This window comes from Barbatula barbatula (genome assembly GCF_947034865.1).
Source record: "Barbatula barbatula genome assembly, chromosome: 8".
In the NCBI taxonomy this organism is placed as follows: Eukaryota; Metazoa; Chordata; class Actinopteri; order Cypriniformes; family Nemacheilidae; genus Barbatula; species Barbatula barbatula.
This window is the reverse complement of record NC_136771.1, coordinates 2,146,568-2,158,507: the sequence shown is the minus strand read 5'-3', so window position 1 is coordinate 2,158,507 and position 11,940 is coordinate 2,146,568. Positions and strand designations below refer to the sequence as shown.

At 38.3% G+C, this 11,940-nt stretch overlaps 1 protein-coding gene across 5 annotated transcripts in view; it reads left to right on the top strand.

The window, feature by feature from the left end:
- Nucleotides 1-5,704: 5,704 nt before the first annotated feature.
- LOC306897128 (neural cell adhesion molecule 2) overlaps nt 5,705-11,940 on the top strand; it is a 45,988-nt gene continuing 39,752 nt past the window's right edge. For 4 of the 5 annotated variants that reach the window (XM_079461614.1, XM_079461612.1, XM_079461616.1 and 1 more), the window contains exon 1: nt 5,705-7,132. In XM_079461614.1, the coding sequence (XP_079317740.1) occupies nt 7,051-7,132 (82 nt within the window). In that variant the 5' untranslated portion in view covers nt 5,705-7,050. The remainder of the gene's footprint in view (nt 7,133-11,940) is intronic. The other variant, XM_079461613.1, reaches the window with a different exon arrangement.

Here is an 11,940-nt window from a genome sequence, read left to right as displayed (position 1 = left end):
CAGTGTCCTGAAAGTTACTCTGCATGCCAGTGTGGCCAAAACGCTGTCAGAATGAGAGGAAGATATATGAGCATATTGTTTGTGTCTCCGAGGGCTCTCCTTCCATGCTGGCGGTGCTTTCATCTCCATCAACTCACAGGACCTTTGGCGAACGCCTGGTTGTGAGAGAGAATGTGGGTTGTGGATTCTGGATCTGATTATCTGAGTCTGTGCCTGCAGAAATCTCTTTTTTACATGTATTATATATTTTCTGAGATCACGTACAGAACACCAAATCTAAGAAAATCTAAAATGATTGTTTGCGTTAAGAAAATTATGAAATTATTTTGACATTTGTGCTTGTACATATTTTCTCCACATGCTGGAAAGCTTCGACACTTGGTAAATATTGAGTTTTAAATGATTCAGATCTTGTGAATGAGGTTTAGATTGAGGTGAAGTTAATGGCGACGGGATCTTGGTTTTTCAGGAAACGGTGTCTTTGTAACTTCTTCTGTAGTTAGCATTGATCTTCAGCGGCTCATAAAGATGTGAGGAAGGTCACTCACTCGCTCTTTTATTTTTTTCAATAATAAGGTACTGCATGAGCATGAATGTCATAAATCACATTCACTTGCTTTCACTCTTTCTAAATCATTGTTTTTTGCGTGTTCTGTGACTCTCTCTTGTTCATTCACTTTGCCTCAGTCTCTCATCCTTTATTATGTCTCTTTCTGCCTTATGCCTTTTTTATTTTTAAAGTGAACGTACAGGCTTAACTCATGGGGATGTAATGAGAGGAAACTCATTCAGATTCTTACGTGCCCTTGCTTAGAGGACCAAGAGGAACACTAGTTTGTCCGCATGATGTGGGTTGTGTGTATTTTTGTGTTCGGTGTATTAGCCCGTGTTATTTGTGTGTGTGTGTGGTGTGTCTTGTGTGTTCCCTGTATTTGTGTATGTGGATTGTGTTCTGTAAGTGTTTGTGTGCGTATTCATGTTTTCTCTGGATTTGTGTGTGCATGTTGTGGATTTTGGTGTGTGTTCTCCAGTGTTGTAATGTAACGAAGTAAACAAGTTCAGTACTTAAGTATTTTTGGAAGTATCCTTTACTTGAGTCTTTATATTTCTGCAGACTTTTACTTTAACTCCAATACATTTCTTGAAATTTTGAAGTTATTCTCTTAGAGGGATTATTTTGGGGGTGGGAGGGAACTATAATTTTATCAAGTTATGAGTTATAAAGATGTGGTTTCTGAACTTGTATTTTGATAGTTAAGCAATTTGGCAACATGTTGTTCCAGATAGAACTACTGAGCTTGAAGTTGTAAATATCTTTGTAAGCACCATTTTTATCTTTATGCTAATAATAAAATATTTTTACTGACAACGCTGTGGCTTTAACTTTACTTTAAATACTTAAGTAGATTCAATATAAAAAGTACTTTTGATACTTAAGTACTCTTTGTATGACATATGGCTTATTGCTCCCCGAACTCTTTGTAAATCGCTTTGGATAAAAGCGTCTGCTAAATGACTAAATGTAAATGTAAGACTTTTACTCAACAGCTCAAAAGGTTACTGGCAAGATATTTGTAGACTTTTACTTTTATAGGTACTTTATACATCACTGGTGTTCTCTGTATTTCTGTGTGTGTGCGTATTATGTCTTTGTGTATGTGGTGTGTTACCTGTATTTGTGTATGTGGATTGTGTTGGTGAGTGTTTGTGTGTATATTCCCTGCAATCTCCGTTTTGTTCTAGTATGTAGTTCTTTGAATGTGTTTGTGTATCTGTGGATTGTTCTGGCTTTCACTGATGTACATCAAAGCATGAGCTCTATATGGTGAAGTTCATCTACAGTGACACCTGCAGGTCAAGTGCTGTAAAACAACGCTCGCAAGATCAAAACAGTTTCACTCTCAGCAGCAAATAATCACTGATTTATCGCATGATGCATCACATTATACAAACCTTCTGTGTCCATCAGTTTAATTTATTACATACGACTTTTATATATTCTAAACTCAGTGGTGTTGTTTAATTCATTCACATGCACTGCATACGTTTTCTATGCTTGTTATCTAAAACCCTGTGATTATGGCCTCTGTGTCGCAGTCGTGTGAAGGTCAGAGCAGTGCGTTGTGTTGAGACATACGTACGTGCGTCTCCTCTGATGGGGTTGCCCTCTTGTTGAGAAATGAGCTGAAGATGAGTCAGATGTTTTATTTCTGAGATGGTTTTAGCGCGTGCTGGCAGGGGTCTAGCAATACGGCGGGTGCAGGGCCGCAGGGCATGCGTGTCTGCAGGGGGAGCGTGGATGCTTGGCTTTGATCGACGTGTTTTTGTACATCATCTGTAACTCTGTATCCTTTGTTCTTCGATCATCATTCTTTTTGACTTTTTTGTTTAATTCCTGTGTTCGTTTCAAGCTTTAGTGGAAAATGATGTCATTTGCTTTCGAGACAGCATCCCATTGTGGAGTCATTAATAGTGTAACAAAATAGATTTTTTGCTGTCTTCTTAGATAGACTGTAACTGAGAACTACAGACACTCCTCATTTGTTTTGTTAAGACAATATTTTACGATGCGCAGGGCTGCAGATAGCTGTTTAACAGATGCATTGCCACCCGTGCAGCGTTTTAAATGTGTTTCTGTCTCCAGTGGGACTCGTGCGCTCTCAGAACACCTCCGCTTTCATTTCCAGTACGCGAGGAAAAGCCCTGCTGGTCGTGACAAATTTTGGTGCCAATGCCGGAATCCATTTGCTGTAATATGGAGAGAATGGTGAATGCAGCTTGGGCGCAGACACCCCGTTTAATGAACTGCAGAACAGAGATGCAGTAAATTAGCTGCAGCAGGTTCATAAAAGTGTCTTGTGTACAGAAACCTGAATCATTTCAACTAATGACTCCCACCCCTCATATTTCTTCTTGACTTTGACTGGCAGATTCTCATGTCTTGTGTCAAACGTTTCAACATCCGTTTATGGAACAAAGTATTTATTACACAATTCTGATTTGGGGTCATTCATTTGTTGCTGTGTGTCCCCATGAATTATTACTTTTTAACACACTAAATTTTTAACAAAGCAAACCCCTATTATAGCTGATTGATTTAAGCATAGAAATATATACATAGATGCCTAACAAACAGCTTTTTTGTGGGACACTATACACTAATCGTTTGCCATATTGCATCGGTCAAAGCCGGTCCATGAACACTCAAGTTGACTGTGTGTTTGCAACTGAAATTGGTATCACTCGTGTTGCTCTTTAGTGGCTTATTTCATATATCTATCGGATAGGCAGAGTCTCATAAGGATTGATATCTATAGATCTCATACAGCTACTGTCTCTCGTGGTGTACCACAGGGTTTAGTTCTCGGTCCGTTCTTATTTCTCATCTATGTGCTTTCATTGAGTCAGATTATCAGACGTCATGGTCTTAATTTTCGTAGAGATTCAAATTTACTTTATGGTTAAACCTAACTCTGTCAGCCCTCCCCTCTCTATTGTCTCCTGTCTTCGAGATCCAATGTTTTGCAAGTAAATGCTGATAAAACTGAGATCCGGATGGACCGCCTTAACTCAAAGAACCTGTCCCACCATGACTTTTTCATTGATATTGATGGTGTCCATTTTAGGCCCTCGAAAACAATGCCAATTTAGTGAGAACTGTTTGACCCAATGTTACATTTATATTCACATATCAGTCAGACTGTTAAAGCATGTTTCTTTCAACTGCGTTTATTTTCAACTCGTGTAAGTCCCTCACTCAGTCTTCATGACACTGAAACTGTAGTCCACGTTTTTATTACCTCTAGACTGGATTACTGCAAATCCTTATAATGTGGCTTACCTGCCAAAGTTATTGATCGTTTTCAAATGGTACAGAACTCTGCTGCTCGAGTACTTGCATTTTACAAAAAATCGTCACATATCACTCACATCCTTCATCAACTTCACTGGCATCCTGTGGCAAATCGCAATCAGTTTGAAGTATTAATTTTAGTGTACAAGTCTTGTCATGGCCTTGCACCTCAGTACCTCGCTGAGTTATTACCACCATATGCTCCTGCCAGGACTCTCAGATCTAGCAATGACAGCTTGCTTGTTGTGCCTAGGTACATGCTCTTTACAGTGGGGGGTAGGGCGTTCTGTATTTTAGGCCCGAAATTATGGAATAGGCTGCCCCATAAGCTGTCTCTTCTCTCCAGACCTCAAGTCTCAATTTAAAACACATCTATTCACTACTCTCATAAACCAACACTTTCCATTTTTCTGAACTTCTCTCACCTGTTTTTATGATCTGTAGATATGATTTCCTTTTTGTGAAGCGTCCTGGGGTTCTTGAAAGGCGCTATATAAATAAAACATATTATTATTATTAAATAAACGATTATTCTCTAAATTAATAAATGTTAGTTTACAGTAAACACTACATATAAAATAGAAAATGAATAAATACTTCTATGCAAGGAAGAGTTGTATTTTGATGTTCGTGACAGTTAAGGAGCACAGTGTCGTCTAGACCCAGTGCGTGTATACAATTTTATTTCAATGTCATTTTTTTAAAGCAGGACATTCCTTTTAATCACATTTTTTAAATGATCTTTTATTATATTCGAGTGTCCTGTTTTCACTGGCACAAAGTGATAGTGGTCACTGTATATAAACACCAATTGTAAATCATTGAGTGTTGTGTAATAATATTGGGAAAAAACTGGTATAAATGGTGAAAAGTCATGTTTTTTATTGTTCATTCAAAGTAATATCAATCGTACTGCAGTTGGTTTGTTAACACAATAAAACACAATAAGTAAGGGATAATGTACAGACAGCCGGTTGTTATCGCAGAAACTCTCCTTCGTGTCGGGTCCTGATCACACTGTCGGGTCTTATTTTGCGATAACAGCCGGATGGTTGTACATTATCCCGCTTATTACACGGCTACTTGCCACATTTTTACCGAATGCAAACCTTTTTTAGGTGTAGTTTCGGGTTTAAAGTAAGAAACACTGTTCAAACGTCACGAACAGGCAAATTGGTTTAACCATTTGTAAATGTAATGTCATTGTCATGATTCTGCTGCATCATGTCATGTTTCTCTTGGTTTAGTGGCATGGGTCCTCTGTCCTTATCTCACCACATGTTCATGACAGTCATATATGTTATTAAAAGACATCTTTATAATAATTTGTGTAATATGAAACTGTCCCTCTCAAAATGAATTGCAGCATCCGGGTAACAAGGTGTTATTAGTTTTGAGAGGTTACCAACCCTTGGAAAGTCCCGACTGGCCAATCAGAATCAAGCATTCATATCAGTCGTGTAATAAAACCCTGATAACATAATAAAACACATGAACTTTGGGTTATCTGTTTTGGCAAAATAAACATTTGTTATTAACTGTACTACAATATTTATTGTTATTTACCAGCTGTTAAATGAGGATAAAACAAAAATGCTTTACACAAACAGTGCACACATGAGGAGGTCACAGCAGCAATGTAAATGGGCATGTGAGTATGGGTTAGGATGAACAGCATCGTGGGATTGTTCGCATCAGCAAACTCCGCCTTTTATGTCTGTGATAATAGGCGTGAATATTGACCGTGAGAATTCATGAATAATCTTTATGAGCTCACAAACGTGTACGATCGTCGATACTTGTGAATTTATGAGGGTGTCGTCTAGTTACTGCTCGATGGAGTGGATTTCATTGGGTTTATGTGACATGCTAGTTGGTTCATAGCTGCTGGTCAAATCTGCCGGAAGTACCGCAACCTGTTGTCTGTTAGTGGAATGATGATGAAAACTCTTTCAGCTCAGGAGAATATTCGTTTATTTTATTATTGAACTAAGGTTTTCTCTTAAAATTGCATGGAAGGAATAAAACCGGAACGCACCCATAAAGGTGGAGGTGTAAAGTAAATGTATAGTAGAGTTCAAATCATCTGGCTTTGGGTAAATCTGATGAAGAATGTTCAAAATTGACATCTTGAATAATATTGACTTTTGATTGCAGACTTGGCAAATCTGAGCTCAGTTTGAGACGTTGTTGACATCTCTTGTGAAACTCTGATGGAGAAGTGTTAGATTTCTGACTGAAGATTATTCAGGCGTCTTGGCTAAATCTCACGTGAGTTTAGTTCAGATGATGTTTGATAACTGTACGCTTTGAGGGTTTGAATATTTTCTGCTTCTTAATTCTTCCGGTATAATAATCAGTCGTAGACGCTCTGCGTTTCTTTAACATTTTTATTCTGTTGGACCGCTGGCGGTGTGCCGACACTTTTAATCCCAGCGCTATCTGAAAGGCCTGTGAGAGCTTCCAAAACAAACTAGAGCTGGCGTGCCATCATGCCAAGTGCAGCATCAGCAGTTAAACCCTTCACTGATGCTTTATGAATATGCACAGCGCTCCATTGTTTTTCTGTGGATGTGTTGTAGTAACGCTCGGGGGTTCTCTGGCTTTGGGGACTTTCTGATTGTTAGCGGTGGGTTTAGAATAACAGCAGTAATGCATCTTACTGTGGCGTTAAGGGGAAGATCTTTAGTATTGATTTAGCCATGGAAATTTAGCTGAAGTCTTGAAAACATCCTAGTACTATTTGTATAATCAGTATATACAATTTACATCTGTATGTTTTTTATTTTATACAGAGTAGAGATGCATTGAAGTAGTCATTGATTATCATTGAACGTAGATTACAAGTTCTCTTTTAATGCTATTTAATTCAGCATTTTCCAGTTGTTTACGATGAAAGCGCAACACTTTATCAGCTGGTGTGTTCAACTTTGAGTAGAACGCAGCATTTATCAATGTCCCTTTTTACTTAGCTGTCCAATCACGGTGAAAGAGGGGTGGGACAAATATCAACCCACCGGCTGCATCGTTCTTTTAAAATGCAGATTCAACTATTTCTGTTGTCCAAGTGTCCGTGTCTGTACCAGATAATATCCCACAAAATGAACATTTGTTTATAAATCAAACTATGGGAGAAATCTGATAGTAACACATTTCTTCAGCGGATATTTTGTATCATAGCAACCAAAGGGTCTGAGATGAAAAAACAGGCACATTTTCAGAAACGCGTCTGGAGGTTTTTAGCCACACTAAAACACTTTGCTGGACATGAAGCCAACAGTAAGTGGAGAATACCTTTCTACCAGTATGTATAATATTTTCCAATTCCAATAATAATAATTTGTAAAGAGAGTAAGCAGCACGGTGACAATAATAAAGACACTTCCGGTTCTAGACAGGTTTTGTATTTGACAGTTGTGATGTTTCTAAAATAATGCTGTTATATACTGTAAGAGACTGACGGGTTTTGTGTATTTAATGTGTGTGCGTATGTGTGTGGATGGGTTTCGAAAGCTCATTAGCAGCTCCTTTGGCTTTAACTTTTCTCGTCTCCATGGCAACTCACCCCACATCCTTAAGGCTTCTAAAGCAATCTAAACCCAATTTAGGCTTCTCCCCCTCTGGTATTGATACATGCCTTAAACACACACATCTTCAGAAAACACCTGCACACACATCCCAAACACATAATCAGAGAGTCAATAACATCCGAAACGAGGGCTAGAAATATCCATGTGCTGCACTTGAAAATATTGCTGCATTTATGAACATATTCAAAACCGTGTTTGTAAACATGCACGCACATGCATTTGACCATCTTTTATCGACCAAAACAATTTGTCTGTTTTTATTTTCCTATTAATCTCTTGAAATATTTGTGATCTCAGCAGCATGCGATCCAAAATCAGAGATCTCATTATTAACTGCTTGGAAAGGAAACCCCAAAAAGCGTAAATGTAGTTTACTTTTTAAATGACGACTGTATGACTGTTTTAAACACGTAAAACTGTGTAGCATTTCGCTACCAAATCAATTGACAAAGTCCAATATGATTTGCAGGCTAAAGTAGCATTACATTCCACGTTTCTCATGAAAAACGATTCATTTCCTCACCCGTGAATGTGATGGGCGATCTCCGACGCCTCTGGATGGTCCCATAATTCCACTCTCGTACATAACATCATTTAGCTTCGCCCTATGTTGTTGTTTCGAACGTGCACCCATTACCGGTCCAAATGTACATATTCTGGCTTTAAGGTGATGCTTCACTCAAAAATGAAATTCTGTCATCATTTACTAACATCCTTATTTTTTAAAATGTGTATAAATGTGTTTGTTCTGATGGGCACAGAGAAAGATATTTGAAAGAATGCTTATAAGCAGACAGATTTTGCCCCCCATTGACTCCCATAGTAGGAAAAAACAATGGTAGTCAAAAGTGCCCCAGAACTGTTTGCTGTCCTACATTCTTCAAAATATCTTTTAATGTTCAACAAAGCAAAATACATGATAAAGTAATTTTTCCTACTATGGCAGTCAATGGGGGGAAAAATGTGTCTGGTTATAAGCATTCTTCCAAATATCTGTCTCTGTGTTCATCATAACTAATACATTTATATAAATGATGACAGAACTTTCATTTTTGGGTGAAGTCAATTCTGTTATACTTTATTCACCCTCAAGTTTTTCCAAACTTTTGTAATTCTAACCCGTCGTTTTCACATCACACAGAAGTGGCAGTCTCGCACCTCAAGCCTCCGAGCACATGTGAGCGGACCGCGTCTGACCTCCGACAGCGAAGCGCAGCATCTCTGATGAGATTTTTCATTCTCGTCTCACTGGTGCATTGTGGGTCAGCATTCACTCAAACATGCTTGAGAAAGCGCTGAAGAGAGAGAACACAATTGAAAGCTCATTAGAGAGAGATGCGGCCTGCGTGCCGTCTGAGGGCTCGCTGACCCCGCATGCGTCTGGAGATGAATGACTTTGTGATGGTACGTCCCCTCTATAGTCTCGTGTCAGCGGGCGACGATGAGTGTAATGAGGCAGGGCTTGTTTGGGGAGGCAGGGTCACTGAGATTTGAGAAAAATTGAATCTTTGCTCAATGCTCACAGTATTTTGTTTAGTTGTGCGGTACACGGGGAGGTTTTGTGACTGTTAGGAGTCGCACTGCTTTACATCTCCTGGAAAACTATTGATTTTTAGGACAGAATGAACGTTTGCACTCTAATGGCAAGTGAACTTAAACATCCATTTTGTAAAAATCAATAATCAGTGTAGGTGATCGAAGTTGACCCTGAGACTGTATGGTTCAGTTTCAGATCTCTCAGTTATTGTTAGACTATTATCAGGACAGTATGGAAAACATACTTTTACTGTATTTGACCTCTTGCGTTTTCAAAACTAAGGCAATTTGATTGAGTTATAAGATTGTAAATGAGTGTGTTAAAAATCCCCAAAACTGTATCTACATATCAATTTTTAATTTAAGTGTACAGAATATCAATCAGGCTGGTTTAAAAGGCTTTAGGCTGGTTAAGTTGGTTTATGCTGTACCAGGCTTGTTTTTGCTGCATTAGGCTAATGTATGCTTCACTACATTTACATTTAATCATTTAGCAGTTGCTTTTATCTAAAGCGTCTTACAAAGTAGAGGAAAACAATATGAACAACAATGCAAAATTCGACTCTCAGTTAGCCTACCACAGTATACGAAGCTAAGAATTTCTTCTTTTATTCATTATGGCGGCTTATATTGGTTTGTGCTGCATTCGAATGTTTTATACCTTACCAGGTTGTTGTTGTTTTTAAGCTGGTTTATGTTTTTTGATGCATTAGGTTCAATTCACATTTTGTGTCTTTTGTGCGCGCAAGTTTGTTATTCTAAATGTAGACACGCGGCAGAGAAATGTTAATCACACGTTGGACCAGTTTATGCTGCATCAGGCTGGTTTATGATGCCTTAAGCTGGTTTATGCTGCATCAGGCTGGTTTATGTTATTTTATGATGTCTTAAAATGTTTTATGCTGCATCAAGCTGGTTTATGTTCATTTATGATGTCTTGAAATTGGTTTATGCTGCATCAGGCGGGTTTATGTTAATTGAGGATGTCTTAAGATGGTTTATGTTAGTTTATACTGCATCATGCTGGTTTGTGTTAGTTTATGCTGAATTAGACTGGTTGATGCTGCATCAGGCTGGTTTGTGTTAATTTATGCTGTTTTAAGATGGTTTATGCTGCATCAGCCTGGTTTATGTTAAATTATGCAGCATCGGGCATGTTTATGCTAGTTTTGAATGGATTATGGTAAATCAGGCTGATTTATGTTAGTTTATGATGTCTTAAACTGGTTTATGCTGCATCTGTCATGATCCTGCCTCACCCTGTTTTGCTTTTCTAGGCTTTTGGCAGGATCAGTCCCACGTGTTTTTTGAGGAAGCACATGGCCATTGTTTGTTATGATGGCCATGTGCTCCCCTGTCGTGTCTTGACCCTGTCCCCTCCTTTCCTCGTCTACTACCTTCTTCCCTGTATTTTGCCTTTTCTCGTGCCTAGTGTAATTATCCCTTGTTAGTTCACCTATTTCGTGCCCTTGTGTTAGCTGTCCTGTGCTGTTTCATTTTGCTTTGTTTATATACTGTACTTACCTTGTGTCTTAGTTCAAGTATTCCAGTCCTGTCTAGTTCCATAAAAGTGTTTAGTTTTGTTGTTCCTTTTCTCTGCCCCTCGTGAGAATTTTTCGTTTCGAATATGTTTTTGTTATTTTATTGTTTTGCTTCGTGGGTCTTTATTTTGTCAATTAAAGTTCTGAGTTTTTGTACCCGCTGCCTGTGTTTGGGTTCTCCTTCTTGGCTAGTCCTGACAGCATCAGGTGGTTTATACTGGTTTTGGACAGATTATACTGCATCAAGCTGGATTATGCTGCATCGTGGTTTATGTTAGTTTATTGTGCATCAGGCTGGTTATTCTGCCCCCACAGAATATGCCTATGCTCCATTAGATGAATATTGAACAGTTTGGAAAAAAATAACGTTTAACTTTTCCTGGTTGACATTCTTAGCTTTAAAACTGAAAATTCAACAAAATATGTTAATATAGTTTTAAGGATAGCACACTGGTTGATGCTGCATAAGGCTGGTTTAGGCTTGTTTATTTTGATGAACATAGATACTGAAGCTGGTCAGGTTGCTCACCATTTTGCTTATTTAGTTGACAAAATCTTGCTTGTTTAGCTTCAGAAAAAAACAATTGGGAGCCCAAATGCACAAGCGCATGCTGGGCACAAACATCCAAAAATACCACATTCAGAAATCCATGCTGCAGGGCAAACTTCCAAGTGCAGAATAATGAACTGTTACTGTGCATCTCACATCCATCACTAAAATCAGGTCTGGGCCGTGTTTCCAGCATCACGTCATGAGAATATAAAACAAAAGACAAACAGAGTCTGCAATTACAGAGACGGACATTAAAGCAGGGATGTTATTGTTCAACATTCACCCCAGATTAAACCCTTACAACAACTGAGAAAGATCTGATTTCTTCTCACTCATCGACTGTTTGAATATTTCTCCTCCAAATGAGCAGTGACGAGAGGTTTATTTAAGAGATGTAGCCATCTTTCCTGTTTTTGGGGAAGATTGCAATGATATTTAGATATTACGCATAAATCAGAAGCCTCGAATTTTACCTGTTATTAAGCTATAGACAGTATATGAACAATGAATTACAGGATCGGCTTCAGATGAGATGATGGGAGGAATTTCTGCTGCATGGATGAATAACTGAAATAGATGCGTGATCTTATTAGTTTGGAGTCTGACTGATCTAGACGATTTTCAGTGTCTATATGAGAAAAGATGAGACTTTACCTTAAAAATCAAACAGAAGACAAGATAAAGAGCTTAGGAAATAAATCAGTCAAATACAAATACTCTGTTACTATTTCCTGAGCGATCACGTTTTTCCAAATGGTATTTTCTTTGAAAAGCAAAAGAAACATTTGCCAACCATGCCAACAGTATTGTGGTAATATTATCCAACACCAACCTTGAAATATTTAACTACTGCAGTATTTTATCTAT